At 44.4% G+C, this 19,173-nt stretch overlaps 1 protein-coding gene across 3 annotated transcripts in view; it reads left to right on the top strand.

Annotated features, from left to right (window-relative positions):
- Positions 1-19,173, top strand: part of WDFY1 (WD repeat and FYVE domain containing 1) — a 60,220-nt gene that overhangs the window by 1,344 nt on the left and 39,703 nt on the right. Inside the window, exons 2-3 of one of the 3 annotated variants that reach the window (XM_070269213.1) lie at positions 9,531-9,591; positions 10,041-10,380. In XM_070269213.1, coding sequence (XP_070125314.1) covers positions 10,244-10,380 — 137 coding nt within the window. In that variant the 5' untranslated portion in view covers positions 9,531-9,591; positions 10,041-10,243. 3 annotated transcript variants of the gene reach the window in all.

Raw genomic sequence — 19,173 nt, 5'->3', positions numbered from 1 at the left:
CATGTCCATCCTTGTTAGAGCTGCATCACCCAGTTTCAGCAAGAATCCTGTTAAGTCAGTTTAAAAAGAATCTTCCGCTCTCAATATCTGTTCACTCTTGATATCTAATCAAATTTGCCACCCTGCAGGTTATGTCTGATCACCTTGGCCTGCCTTCAGCAAGAATCCTGTCAAGGTGGTTTAGCCAGAACCCTCCTTACCGCTGATGTTTCCTCTTAGTAATATTCCACCCACTGACCTCCACCGTGGTGCTTGGCTATAAATTCCCACTTGTCCATGCAGTACTGGGAACTGAGCTCAGTTCTATTGAGGTCTCTTTCCCCCTCTTGCAATAGTTCCTGAATAAAGTCTGTTTTTAGCTACTGTCCAGCTCTGGTTTTTCTTTCACAGATCATACAGCTCAGTCTAGGTTTCTTAGCTTAACCCTTTAAGAGGAAGAATCTGAATGGTTCATTCCAGCCTATAAAAGGGTTCCCTATGGGGAGGGAGAGAGGAAAAGGGGTTTTGGCACATATCACAAAACAAGCTGATAGATTTCTGGGTGAAGCAAATTCTCTAAGAAGGTGTGAGAGGGGATCATGGTTGGCCTTTGTATTATCCTATATGTGAAGTATTGAAAATTCGTGGACCATCAGTTGTATAAATGGATTAGAAGAAAGCACAGGGAACCATTATTTTGCAATATCCCATTTTGAGGGAGAAATAATCTAGTAATCTCATTGGAGCATGACAATGTTAAATGACGTGTGTCAAGAGTTTCTCAGGAATTCAACAAGGGGGTTGCTTACAGACCAAAATTATAGAGTTTCAGTAGATTTCTGCCACCGGTGTAACTCATGGAGCTCAGGAATTAACCATGTTTTTTAAATTGATTAATTCATTTGTTCATTTATTCAGTTAACACATATTAAGGGGACTACTTGGTTCCAGGACCCAGACTCAAAAAACTTTAAGGGGGGAAGAGGCCAATAATTTTTTTCCCTCAAGAAGCCAATTTTTGGGCTGGCCCAGTGGTGCAGCGGTTAAGTGCACACGTTCTGCTTCGGAGGCCCGGGGTTCGCCAGTTGGGATCCTGGGTGCGCACATGGCACCGCTTGGCGAGCCATGCTGTGGTAGGCGTCCCACATATAAAGTAGAGGAAGATGGGCACGGATGTCAGCTCAGGGCCAGTCTTCCTCAGCGAAAAGAGGAGTATTGGCAGTAGTTAGCTCAGGGCTAATCTTCCTCAAAAAAAAAAAAAAACCCAATTTTCTTTGAACATGATGGGATCCCTAATTTGATTAAAGGTCACGAAAGTGTCAACAACTTTCTGATTTTCAGTGGGTCAGGGGTCAGGTGGAAGAGCGGATGAAGTCACCCTTAGGACGAGCAGAAGACGAGGTGAAGTGGTTCACTTTAACCCCTGGGGAACACTTGAGCCCTTTGTGTTTTGATGCCAGGGATATTGTTCACATATTCCTTCAGCAACGATGTAGGCAGTTAGAACCTGTGCAGAGAAAGCTGGAGGAGAACAAGGTCAGTGAGATCTGTGACAGGACCCGACTGGACAGTAGAGCAATTCCGAACTATCTGAAATGACTTGCAAATGCCTTATAAAATAACTAAGGAATAACCACCAAGTATTGGTCTTTAATCCAACTCATGAGAAAAGTTGGAGAAGGAAATAATTACCATTAAATGAAACTTAACTACAGTTAGAATTTTTCAAAATAAAAAAGTTTGGTTTATAGATAAATACAGATAGAAAATCAAGTCTTCTTCACCAAACTTACATCTGCAAAATTTAGCTTTGGAAAATTTGACTTAGTGGATATAATGGGCCCAAAAATAAAACAAAACTCATGATAGTAAAACTAATTAGCAAAAAGCACATGGTAAAACTGAGCAATAAAATTTTAGTTATGAAATAAATGTGAAAAAAAGACATGAAAATACATTAAGTAAGCAATAAAAAATGAAAATGCAAATGATTAGAAGTAGGCTACTTGTGCTATATAGAAAATTGATCAAGGAATTAAATTGGCTTGATGGAGTTCTCTCCAGAGAATGCTCTGTGAAAAAAAATGTATCAGGGGGCTGGCCCCGTGGCATAGCTGTTCAGTTTGTGCACTCTGCTTTGGCAGCCCAGGGTTTGCTGGTTCAGATCCAGGCACAGACCCACGCACCACTTATCAAAGCCATGCTGTGGTGGTATCCCACATATAAAATAGAGGAAGATGGACACAGAAGTTAGCTCAAGGCCAATCTTCCTCAGCAAAAAGAGGAGGATTGGTGGTGGATGTTAGCTCAGGGCTAGTCTTGCTCAAAAAAATAAAAGTATCAGGGGCTGGCCCCATGGCCAGGTGATTAAGTTCATGTGCTCCACTTCAGTGGCCCAGGGTTTGCCAGTTTGGACCCTGGGTGTGGACCTGTGCACAGCTCATCAAGCCATGCTGTGGTGGCATGCCACACAGAAGAACAAGAATGACTTACAACTAGAATATACAACTATGTACTGGGGCTCTGGGGAGAAAATTTTTTAAAAAAGAGGAAGACTGGCAATAGATGTTAGCTCAGGACCAAAAAAAAAAAAAAAAAAGAAAAAGGTATACAAGAGAAATAAGTTTAGTGCACTGACATTTGAACATCATCATATAAAAAAATGTATCAATGTTAGTGTAAGTCTGATATAAACACTTTAATTCATAATTATGGAAGCAAAACTTCCTTGGTGAGGTAGCAGCCACCAAGATGGCTCGCAATGATCCCCACCTCCTGGTATTCACGCTTTTATATAGTCCCCTCCCACATTGTACTAGGGTTGCTCTGTATAACCAATAGAATGCAGATGTTATATCATTTCTCAGGTTTGATGATAAAATACGTTGTAGCTTCCATTTTGGTTGCATGCCTTGTGTTTCTTGGATCACTCTCTCATGGGGAAGCTAGATGCCCTGTTGTGATGATGCTCAAGAAACAGTGAAAAGGCCCTAGGTGGTGAGTAACTGAGGCCTTCTGCCAACAGCCACTGAGGAACTCAGGATTCCTGCTGATAGCCACGTGGCTGAGTCATCTTAAAAGCAGGTCCTCCAGCCCCAGTCAAACCTTCAGATGACTGCAGCCCTGGCTAACATCTTGACTGTAACCTCGTGAGAGAGCCTGAGCCAGAATCACCCAGCTGAACTGCTTCCCAATTCCTGACCCTCAAGAACTGTATGAAATGATAAATGTTTGTGGCTTTAAGCCACTAAGTTTTGGGGGTAATTTGTTATACAGCAATAGATAACTAATATATGTGACATCAAATCAATTTGATCAAAATGACAAGATAAAAAATGTTCTATACTCATGAGACTTAGGAGAAGGCCTCAGAATGGTGGGTCTAGATAGATGCAGGGGATATTGCTAGACACAAAAAGGATGGAGAAGGGGCCAGCCCAGTGGTGTAGTGGTCAAGTTCGCACTCTCTGCTTTGGCTGCCTGGGGTTTCCAGGTTCGGATCCCGGGTGTGGACCTAGCACCACTTGTCAAGCCACACTGTGGTGGCATCCCACATAAAATAGAGGAAGATTGGCACGGATGTTAGCTCAGCGACAACCTTCCTCAAGCAAAAAGAGGATGATTGGCAGCATATGTTAGCTCTAGAAAGTAGACATGGCCCCACCCTTTAATCTCTGTAGGTACAGATTCTGTTTCTTGTTGCTAGAGACACTTTTGAGAAACAAGTTTGAGAAATCTTGGGTAGAAGATTTTAAGGGCGGGATCTCCACTTTACATAAATGTTTCCTCATGATTCAGCTAAACTGAGCAAAGCTTGGATCTGAGCGAGAGAGAGGACATATTTTGTGAAGGGAAATATTTTAAAGGGTGATAAAAATAAAGATATTAGACTATATGGTTAGAGTCCTGAAACTTCAATCCCTGCTTTTGTTTTTTCTTTGAGAGAATTACATCATTTTAGTATCATTATTCTGTTAACATAATGAACTACATTTATAGATTTTCAAATAGCAAGCCATTCTGAATTCCTGAAATACGCCCTACTTGGCTCTTGATGTAACAGCCTCTTTATAGCATTGAATTTTGCTGACTGATATTTGTTTAGGATTTTTGCTTCTAAGTTGATGAATAAGATTGGCTTCTACTTTTATTATCCTGACCTTGTCAAGTTTTGATATCAAGTGGTGCTGATTTCATAAAAAGAGTTGAGAAATATTTCTTCTCTTCTTTTCGTATTCACTATTAGAGTTTATGTAAAGAGAGATGCTATTCCCACCTTAAATATTTGGTAGAACACATCAGTGAAGCAATCTGGGCCTGGAATTATAGGAGGTTAATAATATTAATATTAAATATATATCAACAATTCTAATGTACTATTTTAACTTATATGAGCTTTGGTAATGTTTTTGTTTTTTTTCAATAAATAAAACATTATAGAAGTGGTTTGAACTTTTAGCAATCGGATTATTATGCTGGCCTACAGTGTCAGCGTGGGTAAAACCCAGAGAACAGCTTAAATGAACTCCTGGAACAACTACTGGAAAGGATCATCCAGTCTTTTTTCCTCTCTGAGATGAAACGATGTCTCCAGAGCTTCTGGCAAAGTCTAAGGAGATGAAGCTTATCTAAAAACAAGAAATCATGTAGATCCCATTTTCAGTCTACTCCACAGATTTAACATGTTTTGAACAGCTAAACATTGATTAGGTATATATAACAACGTCTGCTGAAAGATGCTGATAAAGTTTTTTAGAAAAGTACCTCCTTTTGATTAGAGTCAATCAGATTAGAGCCATTAAAAGTTGTAAATTAAAGAATCTGGATATTGCATGTGAATAAGTGACTCTCTATGAGACTATCATTTATATTGGTCATATTGTTGATATCTATTTTTAAAAATACTCAATTAGTTAATATTGCATTATAATTTAACTATATCATGTCATAGTTCCAGTGAGTTCTACATATAGTCCTCATGATGCTATTTGTTGTACTAGTCAGGGTCCAATTGAGCAAACAGAACCCACACCAGCTGGTTCAATGAAAAGAATTTAATAAAAGGAACTAGTTACAAAGCTGTTAGAAGAACTGAAAAGCCAAAGAGGTTACCATGGGGTAACCTAGAGATTAGCAACCTTAGCAACCGCAGGACGGAAGCCCAGTGGGATCTGGAACCCCAGCAGAGACTGCCTGCTGACAACTGAAACAGAAGAGGGAAGTTACATCCAGTGGGAACTAGAGCAGCGGAGGAGACACCCTCTCTAAGCAGAGAGAAAGGAGGAGAAAAACCCTGGTTTCTCCTTTCCTCCTGCCCTCCAATCTCCCACCACTGCCTCCCATTGTACAAACTTTTCTGGAAGCAAGTTGGCAAGGGAATCTGGAAAATGTAGTTTGCAGAAGTCAGCCTCCTGTAATATAGAATGAGCAGGAGAAAGGTAGAGGGCGAGTGGATCTGATGGCAAACAGGCAAATGACTAGCATGGTAATTACATTTAAAGTTTCAGCAAGGTGAAGAGTAGAAAGTCAACACCAAATTAGAACGCTGACCAGTTAAGCTGACATACCTTAGTTGATCCAAATGTTCAAAGCAGGAACTCTTTGTTAAAAGAACAAATAATAATATTTATTATCATTATTATAATAAAACTATAAAATATCCCCTTGAGAAACTCTAGCATAAGACATAGGTATTTAGAATCAGAGAAAGTGATAGCCTGACAGTTGTTTAGAGATGATCAGGTCCAAGGTAAGGAACATGAATTAACAATAACAGCTACCATGCATAATCTCTGCTTCCTATACCACCCATCAAAGGTAATACTATGATTCTCACCTTAGAGATGCAAACAGGTAAAGACACTAATGGGCTTGCCAAAGATTTCTCTGCTGGTAAAGGGCAAAGCTTTCTGACTCTAAAGGTCGCTTTCTTTCCATGGGTAGGGTTAAGTGGCTTGCCCAAGCTCACAGAGCTGGCAGTCAATAGTAGAACTTTATTAATAGAGTCCACCTTCCAACTCAACAAGGCAGCTCAGAAATCAATTCTGTCTGTGTACCTATGGTCCATCAGTTCCGAGAAACTCTATTAACGACCTTCTACTATTATCGCCTTTGCCCCTGCCATTCCATGGAAACTTCCAGTCATCTCATTTGGCTAATCTGCAGCATTTGACACAGTTAACCACTCCCTTCTTCTCAGAACAATATCTGCTTTCTTGCCTTCAGGACAACACATACTGTATCCATTTCTTCCTGCCTTATAGTGGCTCCTTCTCAGTGTCCCTTCTGATTCCTCCTCCTCTTGTAGACGTCTACATGTTCGTGTTTCCTTGTGTCTCTTCTTTATTTACACTCTTCCCCCAGCCCCTGCTGGACTTCATGTACTCTCATGTGGCTGTAAGTACCATCTATATGCTTAAAAAAATCATTTTATATTTAAGCATTGATTTTACAAATGTGGCATAAAGGTGAACTAAATTTATAACTTAATTTGTTCACATAAATTGCCATCAAGATATGTTGCAGCTAAGATGTGTGTATGATTTTACACGCATTTTGGAAGAAATCACACAGGAGCAGCTGCTTTTTCAGTAAACTGGGCCACTTACACTCTCTTTTGGTGAGTCCACCACAGTCATGTGAGGTGAGAGTTATCTAGACCTTGTTGTACACATTGAGCCATTCTGGGTGATGATTCATTTTCTCTGCCTGTGGGGCAACTTGGGACATGAGGTCAAAAGCCTGATTAAAATTTGTGAATGCTAACCCTTGTAAACAGCCTCTCACTTAACTCCGATCATTCTACTGCTTTAAGGTCAAGGATAACGCGGTCCCTTTCCTCTGCTGCCAACCAGTGAGCATGTGCTGACCCCGCCAAGGGCTGCGGTATACTCCACGTACATGCCTTCAAATCCCAAAGTTGTCTTTGGTCCAGACCTCTTCACTATTCAGTCGTGTATACAAAACTCCTGTACCTAATTGTCTTCTAACACCTGCACTTGGACATCTAATGGCGTCTCAAGCTTCGTATGTCCAAAAGTGAACTCTCTGTCTTCTCTTCCAAACTTGCTCCTCCCACGTCTTCCCCAGATCCGTAAAGGGCAGCTCCATTCTTCCAGTTGCTCAGCCCACAAATCCTGGTGTCATTTTTGACCCTTCTCTTTCTTTCATATTCCATATTCAACAAATCTCATTGGCTCCACCTTCCAGAAATATCTGGAATCTGACGTCTTCTCCCACCGGCACTCTGTTCTAAGCCACCATCATTTCTCAACTGCCGTATTTCATTAGCCTCCTGACTGACACCTTGCTTTCACCCTTGCCTTTTAAAACCGAAGGCAGATGAAGCCAGTCTTCTGCTCAAAACCCTCCAATGGCTTCTTATCTCACTTAAAGTAAAAATCAAAGTCCTTACCATGGCCTCAGGGCTCGACATGTTCTGGTGATGCCTCTGTCTTCATCCCTCACTCACTCAGCTCCAGCCACACTAGCTGCCTTGCCATTCCTAGAAAACCCCAGGCATGCTGTCACCTCAGGCCCTTAGCACTTGCTGTTCCCCTTTTCTGGACAGCATTTCTCCCATATTTCCACATGGCTTACTCCCTCCTCTCCTTCTTGGCTCAATGTCACCTTTCCCATGAGGCCTTTCCTCAGGCTGCATTCTCTGGAGGAAGATGCTGAAACAAAGTTTGATGCACGGGGTACTTATCAGGGATCAATAGCTGTGAAGGGAGGGAGATGTAACAGGATTAGGCAGAAGATAACAGCAACACGGGCCTGACAAAGCCTCATCCAAGCCAGAAGAGAGTGCCCGAGCAAGAATCTCCTATCAGTGTGTCCTGTATCAGGTTGAAATGGCCAGGCCTTTATATTATTGTCTCATTTAGAGCTTTATGGGCTGCCCTGTAAAGGGCATGGCCAACCCACGGTGCCTTTTTGCGGCTGAGACAGACCCTGAGGTAGCTGAAAGCTGGAGACTGTCTGCTGAGTTCCTTCCTTCTGAGATGGCGGATCTGTGTAGTGTATCTCCGGATCTACCACACCAGCCTATTTAAAATTGGCACACCCCCTAGAGTCTCTACCACCCTTCTTCGCTTTATTTTTTTCACAACCCTTAACATCTTCTAATATACGATGTAATTTAGCGACTTATTTTGTTGATTATCTGGTTCCTTCACTGGAATGTGAGTTCTAATGGTAGAGCGATTTTTGTCTCTCTGGAACATGGCTGCATTTATGGTCCCTGGCTCACAATAAGTATTTGTTGTTTGAAAAAAGTTGTTCAGTAGCCCGTCTAGTCATTATACTGTCCCAGCCTTGCAAGAACATGTCTTATGCATCTTGTCAGCATATGGCACATAGTAGGTGTAGAATATATGTTTGTTGAATAGATGAATAAATGCCTCCATGAACGGATGTTATTAACTTCATCATAAGAAAGTACTAGTGCAGCACTGTCCAATACAAATACTATGTGTGGGGCTGGCCCGGTGGCGCAGCGGTTAAGTTCGCACATTCTGCTTCTCGGCAGCCCGGGGTTCACCGGTTTGGATCCCGGGTGCGGACATGGCACCGCTTGGCACGCCATGCTGTGGTAGGTGTCCCGCATATAAAGTAGAGGAAGATTGGCACAGATGTTAGCTCAGGGCCAGGCTTCCTCAGCAAAAAAGAGGAGGACTGGCAGTAGTTATCTCAGGGCTAATCTTCCTCAAAAAAAAAAAAAAGAAATACTATGTGAGCCACACATGTAGTTTAAAATTTGTTAGCCCGTATTAAAAAATAAGAAGAAACAGGTAAGATGAATTTTAATAATATCTTATTTAACTCAATATATCTAATTTTTATCATCTCAACGTGTAATCAGTATAAAAATTATTAACGAAATATCTTACATTCTTTTTGTTTTGTACAAAGTCTTTAAAATCTGGTGTGTATTTTGCACTCATACCACAACTCAGTTTGGACTAGCTACATTTCAGGTGCTGGATAGCCATGTGGACACTACAGTTCTAGTGCAATTCTGCAGTCCAGGAGTCAGAATAATATAGCGGTGAGAAAGGGTGGGTTGGACAGGGGAGGTCTCTGGAGTCAACGGCTTCCTGGGTCCCCATCATGACTCTTTAACTTACTAGCTGCTGATGTCCTCCAGCCAAAAGCCACCAGGAACACACCTGCAGTCGAACAAGTTGGGTTGATTGCTTGTTGGAAGGAGAAGACATATCTTGGGAACTATGGGGCACTGGTGATAGGACTTATTATAGGATTTAGATTTGTAGTAGGTGATTTTAAAGAAGGTTTAAGGAAGACGGGCTTCCCTCTGGACTGGATACTGTCAGGAAGTGGGTGTAATTCTACGACTGGACGTCTTAATAAATCTTGCCTAGAGGGTGGAAGACTAGGGGCTAAAGCTGTAACTGGTAAAGAAACAGGAGTCCCTCCTGTTAGTCAGAATGGGGGATGCTTAGTCATTTTCGTGGTTCAGACAGCGTTCATGTTTGGCTGTGTTTAGATATGATTATGGAGCAGCCTCGTCTGCTGTTTGTGTTCCACAGGAAGGAGCTCTGAGCACCCAGCCAGCTCCTGGCAACAATGAAGCCTGGCTGACAGGACCAGGCAAGCTTCTGGGGGTCAAGGGCTGCTTTTCTCTTTCTCATATCTATGTGACCTTAAGCAAGTAATTTAACTTCTTCATAGTTTAATTTTCTCATCTCTAAAATGAGAATAATACAAGAGCACTTCTCTCTCCATCTCTTAAGGTTATCACTATTAAAGGAGATAATCCATGTAAAGAAATTAGAATAGTGCCTGGTACATAGTCACCATCAATGAGTGTCACTGTCTTTCAAAGATTCTAAATTGCACCCTGCTTTTTCACACTTCAACATCTCTGCAATGGGCATGTCTTCCAAACAATGGCTTCTTAAAATGGATACAATGTAGTATTATTATTTTGCGGAGGCTCTGGTGTGGGGGGACTATTCTCTTCCCCGCCAACTGCCCAATCATTCCTGGGTGACTGACTTTACTTTTCAATCTTTGTAACTTTCCTCCCTTCTCGGCAGGCGCCCCCTGTGGCCCTCTTCCGGCCACGTAATTTTACTCGCGCGGCTTCGCCAGGCAATACGGCCCGCGGCGGCAGCGCTCGGGAGCTTACGGCGGCGCGGCGCCCAAGGCCCGGGAGCCGAAGCGAAACCGGCGCGTCCCCGCCCGCCCGGCCGTCAGCTGATGGGCCGCCCGCCGGGGAGGCCGCCGCCGCCGCGCGATCATGGCGGCCGAGATCCACTCCAGGCCGCAGAGCAGCCGCCCGGTGCTGCTGAGCAAGATCGAGGGCCACCAGGACGCCGTCACGGCCGCGCTGCTCATCCCCAAGGAGGACGGCGTGATCACGGCCAGCGAGGACCGGTAGGGCGGGCGGTCGCGCGCGGGGCCGAGGCGCGGCGGGGGCGGCCCGTACGCCGGCCAGCTACGGGATGGAGGGGCGTGGGGTCCGCGGCCGGGTCCCTCTCCGCGTGGGGGCGTCCTCGGGCCCCGGGACGCGCAGCCCGACGCCCCCGCCGCGCCCCTCTGTCCGCTGGGACCCCCGGTTCCCACCCGCGGGTCCTCCAGTCTCGACCCCTGCTGGGCTTCTCCGTCCAGGACCCCGCCCCTGCCTCGCTTCTCCAGTCCGAGACCCCCACTGTAATCCTCTAGCCTGTTACCTCCGTTCCAGCGTGCCTCTCCAGCCAAGGAACCCCTTCCCACCGCGCCCCTCCAGCCAGGGACCCCCATCCCACCGCGCCCCTCCAGCCAGGGACCCCCGTCCCACCGCGCCCTTCCAGCCAGGGACCCCCGTCCCACCTCACCCCTCCAGCCAGGGATCCCCGTCCCACCGCGCCCCTCCAGCCAGGGATCCCCTTCCCACCGCGCCCCTCCAGCCAGGGATCCCCGTCCCACCGCGCCCCTCCAACCCGAGACTCCCGTCCCCTGCGCGCCCCTCCAACCAGGGATCCCCGTGCCACTGCGCCCCTCCAACCCGAGACTCCCGTCCCCTCCGCGCCCCTCCAACCAGGGATCCCCACGTGCCCCTCTAGTCTGGGACCCTCGTTTTTTCCAGCCTCCGTCCCACCGCCCGTCTTCTGCTGGGGACCCCCCGCCTTGGCTTCTCCTTTGTGGGGTTTTGCCCGGCTCTCGGAGGCTTCCCGACCTCGGGGGGGTTTCTTGGCCCTCCGCGGTCGCTTCTACGCCGCCCTCTCTGGGAGCCAGGAGGACTGGCGGCCGGTTACCGGTCCAGGTGCCCGGGATTCCCTTCTTGGAACGAACCTCCGGGGCTTCCGCTCTTCCTTCTGCCTTACTTTGGGTTTACAGCTCTGTTTCACACATCCCCAGGTTCCTAGAACAGTTATTTTTCCACAGCTGCTAGGACCACCTCAACTCTTAATTACTAAATAGTTTGTTTTCTAAAAGAGACTTATTTTTACAGAGACTTAGATGCTTTTACTTTAAGGAAAATTTTATATTTCTACCATTAATGAAAAATCAATATTGCTTGCCATAAAAAATTTAAGTAATAGCTAAACATGTTAATCTGTCTGCGCCGAAAGTCGCCTTTTTCTTGAACTAAGGTCTTGCATTAAATACCCACTACACTTTGGGAGACACTGGTGTGATCGGATTTTTTATTTTACCCAAGGGGAAACTGAGGCCCATGGAGAGTCAGTCACAGAGATATGGGTGAAGTTGGAGAGGCCCCTGTGGGCGGCCCCCCACCCCTCCCCTGGCCACTCCAGCTCTCTGGTCTTCCCAGGGCTGTATGATTGCATTGCAGAGAGATTATTTGTTTTAAAACTTCAGCGTTTTCAAAACCCTAAAAGTTTAAAAGGTTAGTAGCTTTCCTGTGGGAATTTGGAGGAAATGACTGATGTTTATTGAGTGAAACTTTGTTTCCGTGATACAATGAGTGGTCTTGAATGGGGATATTCCAGAAATCAAAAGGCTTTCTGGAACATGGGACGGACTGCTGTTCTCTTAAAGCTGAAGGCACTCTCCAGCTTTTTGTAATCATATCTTTTGAAGTAAGGAACACTGGGGGCCTGTCCTGAATGGGAAGAGAAAACCTGAAGCCCCCAGTGCCTACTTGACCTTTGTATTTTGCTATGGAGTGAGTTTATTGTGGGCAGGCAGTGGCCTCTCCCTGCCAGTTTACATGTAGCTGACCTTAAACAAGGTGAGGAGTGGTTGGTAGTAGCTGGGTGTGGGTGTGTGTAAGCAGGAAGGGAGTGGGAGAGCGAGGGGGCATGAGCCATGGGAGAAGATGGGAGTGTGAAGAAAAGGCAAAGGGCAGAATAACGATATTTGCATGATATCAACATAGATGCAGACACTTTATGAAAGTTTGCTGTCTTTATTTTGTAAAATATTTTATTTATGACTTATGCGTATTGGGTAAATTGCTGAATATTTGAGATTACTGGCTGAGAGCAGTGCTGATAAATGTTTTATGGAAAATGATTACTTAGCTGCTCTGGGTCTGCAGTGTTGTGGGGGCGCCTGCAATCAGCTCATATTTTCACTTGGGCACGGCAGGGCCCTGGCAGGTGGTTGGACCAGGTGGGAGTTGGCACCTTGGGTTTCTAGTTTGTGTTTCAGGCCCATGGGACTTCCTTGAAGGCAGGACAATCTTTTTAGCAGATTCCACACTTGATGAGATTTGATGAAAGTACATAGCTGTGGGGTTTTTTGGGTTATTGGTGGTGGTGGTTTGTTTTTATATTGTCAGAAGTGGGTGTCATACTCTTCAATCAATCAGTCAATCATTCATTCATTCATGTATTTAGAAATACTGTACTTATGGAGCGCCAGGCCTTCGGGTTACAACAGGGACCCACAGCCGCAATACCTGGCCTCATGTAACTTCTGATTCATTGATTTTTATGGCGCCCGACCTGATGGAACCAGCATGTTGAAGAAACAGAACACTGACCACCCTTACTCATCAAATAAGCATTTATTGGATGCTTACTGTGTGCCCGGCCTGTGCTAGACCTGCAGAATAGAAAGACAGCTGACACCAAAATCCCTATTTCCAAAAGGCTGAGATGGTGTGGTGAAGAGATGGCCTTGTGCTCTCAACCTCCAGGGTGCTGGGGAGACACAGAGGAACGAGTGTCCTTGGGCGAGAGCCAGCATTCCAGGAAAATCTCTGAGGGAAGATGTCACTGGATAAAGGAGTGGTCCGTGTGAGGGAAGGACGGGTGCACATCCCTGTTCCAGGCAGAGGAAAGGACAGGAGGGAATAGCGAAGGGTAAAGAACCACAGTTACTTCTAGGTGACAGGAGCAAAAGGGGTGTAGGTGGCCGTGGCAGGAGAGACTACTGAGAGCTGGGAAGCCCGGTGTCCGGTTTTGGAGGGACCTTCCTTGTGTACCACTCTTAGGAATTTGGGTTTCATTTTGCAGGTGCCAAGGAACCATTGGAGAGTTCAGAGCAAGCAGATGACAGAATTTGTACTTTAGAAATGACGGGAGCTAACCTTTTAAAAGTCCCTTCTCTGTGTCGGTACAGAATTGGACCGTATGTATGCTGCCACATCCAGTCCTCACACCTCCCCACCGGGTGCACGCATTCACCTTCCCTTATCAACATTTCCAAAATTCAATGCATTCTAAAAGTCAAAAGTGGTTTTTTTATGTAAGTTGGGCCTGAAAACTCATTTGGTGTTAAAACTGAACAGATGAGGCTGTGATCTTTATTTCTCCCATGTGGTGTGAATATTCGTTTATTTACTGCAGAATTAGCAATGCATTGAATTGGCGGTGCTGTCCCCAGCCCCGCTGGGAGTGTTAGGGAACATCCTATTGCAATGGCCATTGACAGCTTAGAAGACTGAGGCTCAGAAGACGCTGTAGCAGATGATAGGACTGAGATTTGAACCCAGGTCTGACACTGAGGCTTTAATTCTTTCTGCCATGCACCCAGTTTTTCTACACCTTTGGAGAAATGGAGTCCACACCGTACCAGTTAATGATTGACTACTCCGGCAGCAAGTGTAAAAGGCTAGGATTCTTCCTTTTGCTGTGATTCAATCATCTTTCCTTCCTTTCTGCTAGTTTTCAGGGTTTAAAAAAAATCGGCTTGCACCTTTTCTGTACAACTTCTGCTCTAACGCTCAGAAAAGTAACTTTTAGCAAAGTAGGGTCCAGCTGAAGTTAATTCATTTATAAAAGCCAAAAGCAGTGAGAAAAAGCTGAGAGCATTTTGAGAGGGAAAATGGAAGATGTGAGGGTTGTCCTGAGTTTAGTGTCCGTTTTTCTAAACTCTAGAGCAGTGGTTCTCAGCCAGGAGTGATTTTGCCCCTCCCAAGGGACATTTGGCAGGATCTGGAGACATTTTGCTTGTCACGACTGGAGGAGGGTGCTATTGGTACCTAGCGGGTAGAGGCCATGGATGCTGCTTAACCTCCTATAACGCACAGGACAGTCCCTCACATAAAGGATTATCTGGCCCCAAATGTCGATAGTGTCAAGGTTGAGAAACCCTGGTAGGCTTAATGTACTTGTTTACCTGGTCTCTCTAGACAGTGGTTCTCCAACTTGAGCAGGCATCGCAATCGCATGCAGGCCTTGTTAAAACCCAGTTGGGCGGGTCCCACCCAGAGATTCTGTTTCAGTCAGTCTAGGGTGGGGTCTGAGAGTTGACGTTTCTGCCGAGTTCCCAGTAATGTTGGTGCTGATGCCACTGGTCCAGGAACCATGCTTTGAGAACCACTGCTAGACAAGAAAGGAGACCTTTGTCGCTGTGCTTGCGTGTGTAGACCTACTGGGAGAGAATACTGTTTACGCTTTGTCCTCCTTTTTTGTCAGTTTCTGGGATATATTTGCTTGGAGTCATTCACATGTACTCACCTATTTCCCAATAAAACCAAACTGTATATGACAGAGCTAAGTAGAAATTATCCCTCCAAAGAGTATTTAACCAGTGTGGAATAGCAAGGCTTAATTCCATCACACCTGGAGTCATTGGTGGTGATTGCGGCAGTGAACTTAGGGGTCTGGTCAGAAACCTTCGGCAATGACTGTGCTGTGAGGGCTTAACCAAGAATGGTGTTACTCTTTTGATGCATTCATTCATATTTTGTTGGAGTAATAAATACCCTAAGCTCTTTTGTTTAAACTTCCTTCATCCGCTAAACCTAAAGTAGTGTTTTTAACCTTAGCTTTAAGTTGCCTGCACTCTGTAACTAGAGTATTTGAGCCTGCAAAGTAGGCGAGTGATAAATTTGTAAACCTTAAAAAAAATATTCTCGAATCAATGAAGCGTGACTGCGTCTCTAGTGAGGAAGCTGTAAAAACAAAATAACCTTGGTAGTAAGTTTAAGAATTTGAACGACAGAAGTCGTTTTTCTAACGGGGGAAACAGAAGCGAGATGCGGCTTTCAAAATAGAACTGAAACGTGGTGAGGTGAGGCAGCAGGAACTAATTCCCTAGACACTTTAGCTTTTTGAACTTCTTTGCTGTGGACGGCGTCCAAAATTTAGACCATGGGTTGAAGGATAGAATTTTTAAAAGGTAAAAACGTTATTATAAAGCCTTGTCAATAAGGCTGTGGGCCCGCTGTCTTCATTTTTGAGTTTGGAGTGGAGCGTGCTTGCATGCTAGGGCTTCAGGGGCCTGAAGGCCAAGACTGGTTTCTTCAAGAAACTCAGTTTTGTCTGGCCTAAGTCAAAAAAGACAGATCTCCTGTGTTTTAAAATATTTTAGGATGTTGCACTGAGGCTGGTAAATGATAAAAATTACAGAAAACCAACTTTAAAAAATGTTTGATAGCATCTTCCCTTTTTTCGTTGTGATACCAGCTATTTACTTGAGTACATTCGTTTCCTCTTAGACATTTCTAAGCATATCAAGATGGTTTGAAGGATAAGTCGTATATTTACTAACTGTACTGTGTGTGGAAACAATCTTAAATAGCTTGTTTTTTAACCTGGCGTAGCTGCAAGTTGGGAGTTTACACAGAAAACCAGGGTGTTAAGTGTTGTATTCGTGTTGTCATGCAGTGCCTAACAGTAGACTCTTTATTTTGTGTTACACAATGAAGTGAAGAAGTGAGGAGGCAGGCCGCCTCCCGTGGGAATGCGTTTATTCCTTGGTTGTTAGGGTGGCCCTTCCTTGTTATGATCATTTTCTTTTTACAGCATGGTTGAGAACAGATTCGGGATTCAGAATGCCTGAGTTAGAATCCCAGCCACGTGACCTTGGGCCAAGTGACTTCTTATCTCAACATCGTAGTTTTCTCATTTGCGAAATGGAGATGATAATAGTACCTACCTCACAGGTCTTTGTGAGAATTAGATGACTCGATATACACAAGGCACACTGAACAGCACCCAGCGTAGAGAACGCAGTGTATAGGTGTTGGCTGTTATTGTCATTCCTGTTTATTTTCCATTTGATTACTTTAATCTCATCAAAACCTAAAGGTGTCCCTACTTAGTGTGTGTGTTTAAATAAAATAAAAACTTTCCTGTCTGTATAGGACAGTACCGTTTGTGGGTCACTGACAGATCTGTCTTTGAGTGAGGCCTCTTCTTCATTTTCCTCTTGGATTACTTGCAAGTCTTGGCAGTCGTTAGTTTTCCCTTATAAAATCTTTGCCCTGCTGTGTTAGGGGTCCACAAGACCAACCCCAGGTTTGTTGATTCCCCAGGAGGACTGCCACCATGTTTGTCCTCATGACCATGATTTATTACAGAGAAAAGACACGAAACAAAATTGGCGAAAGGAAAGGTATGGAGTGAAGTCCAGAGGGAAGCAGGCAGAAGCTTCCCAGAGTCCTCGCTCCATGGAGTCACGCGGGAGTGTCGTTCCTCCAGCACTGAGTTATGACCACGTGTGTGAAATAGTGTCTCCCAGGAAGCTGATGAGAGACCCAGTACCCAGGGTTTTATTAGGGGCTGGTCACGTCGGCACCCTCTGCCTAGCATGTGCCAAAATTCCACACTCCCAGAAAGAACGCAGGTGTTCAGGGGTCTCCCAAATGTTAGTTTGAGTGAATCAATAAACAAACCTGTTGGGAATGAAGAAGCATGGAACAGAATTAAAAATAGGCTACTCTTCCTTTCTGCCCCGAAATGTGCTTCTTTGGGGTTAGTTTAAACCTTGTGTTTCAGGACTTCTAGGCTATGCATAACGTTTGAGTGTTTTTCGTTTTTTTTTTTGCTAAGTTAAGAAATAGTGTTGCACAGACCCCACATTGACTCCGTCCAGTCTCGATTACTCCTGCTCTTCAGAGTTTGATAGGTTTTAGCCTTCATGGTGGCACAGAGGTCACAAAAATAATTTTGATGCTCACAGTGAAAAGATAACAGCACGAGTGGTGCCTTGAGTAAAACAGAAAACATCTGCAAGTAGAAACCAGCCATCTGGCTTCTGGAGAGACATTGCTCATTTAGGGGCTGGTGCAGAGGTCATGCAGTGGCCTTCCTCCCGGGATAAAAATCTGCCTGTGACGAAATCAGTCTGAAAGTCATCCTTGTCACGGACCCTTGAAACTGTCCAAGATTCCTTCCCTCGATGGTAGAAGAGGATGGAAATTTTTATTTTTCCATCTAATTATTTGTTAGCCCATCTAATTCTCTGTAAAAAGAAGCTGGTTTCTCTGCCTTTCAGTTTAGATAATCAGTTCAGTAAAAATCTCCTGTGCTCCCTCTTTGTTACCAAAGGAGAAAGCCTTCTTTCTGCAGCAGGAGCGAAGGGGGCAGAGTTCAGGAGCCTGGGCTGCAAGGAAGCTCTTTATGTGATAACAGGACATGGCCCTGACGACCAATCCTTTCCTCGCCCTTTCGGACTAACATCTTATGTTATGGAAACCACTCAGGCTTCCAGAATTATACCTTTTTGTCTGTAGCCCCTGAAGGTACTGTCAGACTAGGAAAAAAGTATTCCTTGCTGTAGGTAACAGAAATGTTTGGAGATTTACCAAATATGAAATCGTATGAGCAGCCCAAGGAGTGACTAGAAAATCACATTTCCTCAAACTTATTATTTGTTCAGAGTTTAAAAGAAATCAGGCCTTGGGCTTAATTTGTAACATATGCTGAACTCTGTGTTTTCTTAATTGATTAATTGAAGACTCCCTGTATATCATTTGACAACTTAAAGATGGTTAAATTGCTTTAATTTAGCTGTTTGGGGATGATTAGGGTGTTTTTTGAGCAATCTTAGAGAAGACCTCATTTTAAAAGCGCTGATGTGGCAGGTGAGGTAGAACTTGACCTTGTGATTTTACATAAACACTTTTGTGCCATTTGAATCTATTTATCCGAGTGTGGGCTTGATTTTCAAGGCAGTCAGACTGGAAAATACTATGTGCTGAACCCAAATGTATGTTCTCATGGAGTTACAGGTTTAAAAATGATACAACCCACGACCCCTCAAGGAGCCCCCTGGTTCAAGAGCCTTTGTCTTTCCGAAGAAAAATCATGCTTTGAATCTGTCTTTGCTCCTATTGTGTGGTGGCTTAAGTAGATGCGACTTTATGGACTTGGCGATTCCCTAAAATGTATTTTTAACTTCCTTTTAATCAGCTCTTTGAGAGAGTTAAAGGGACTGGAAGAAATAAAAAGGAGCCTCTCTACCTACCCTGCTCACCAGGCAGATCTTTGAGCAGATCAAAGATTAATCTCCCGGGAATAAAGACTTTATTCTCGATCAGAACTGTGGTTTTTAGTCTGCTTTTCATGTATCTACTGTAATAGGATAAAAGAATATACAGAATTATTATTCTTCGTAGACAGGCTGAAAAATGTGGAACAATATTTAAGAGTAATAACTCCATTTGTGCTTTTACGGTAACTTCTTCAGTTTCTTGGGATTCACAGTAGCATCTTGTGTAAAGTGAGGATCCTGTATTTCAGTGAAAAGTTACAGAGCCGGCCCTGATGGTCTGGTGGGTACAGTTCAGTGCTCTCTGCCTCGGTGGACCAGGTTCATTTCCAAGTCCAAATGGACCCACACCCCTCATCTGTCAGTAGCCATGCTGTGGCGGTGGCTCACATAGAAGAACTAGAACAACTTACAACTAGGATATAGAACCATGCACTGGGGGGCTTTGGAGAGAAGGAAAAAAAAAGAGAAGATTGGCAACATATTAGCTCAGGGCAAATCCTTCCCTGCCAAAAAAAAAAAAAAAAGGTTACAGCAGAGTGATTTGTTTGCTAG

This window comes from Equus caballus, chromosome 6, assembly GCF_041296265.1.
Source record: "Equus caballus isolate H_3958 breed thoroughbred chromosome 6, TB-T2T, whole genome shotgun sequence".
In the NCBI taxonomy this organism is placed as follows: domain Eukaryota; kingdom Metazoa; phylum Chordata; class Mammalia; order Perissodactyla; family Equidae; genus Equus; species Equus caballus.
The sequence above is the reverse complement of the archived record's forward strand: the minus strand, read 5'-3'. Positions and strand labels throughout refer to the sequence as shown.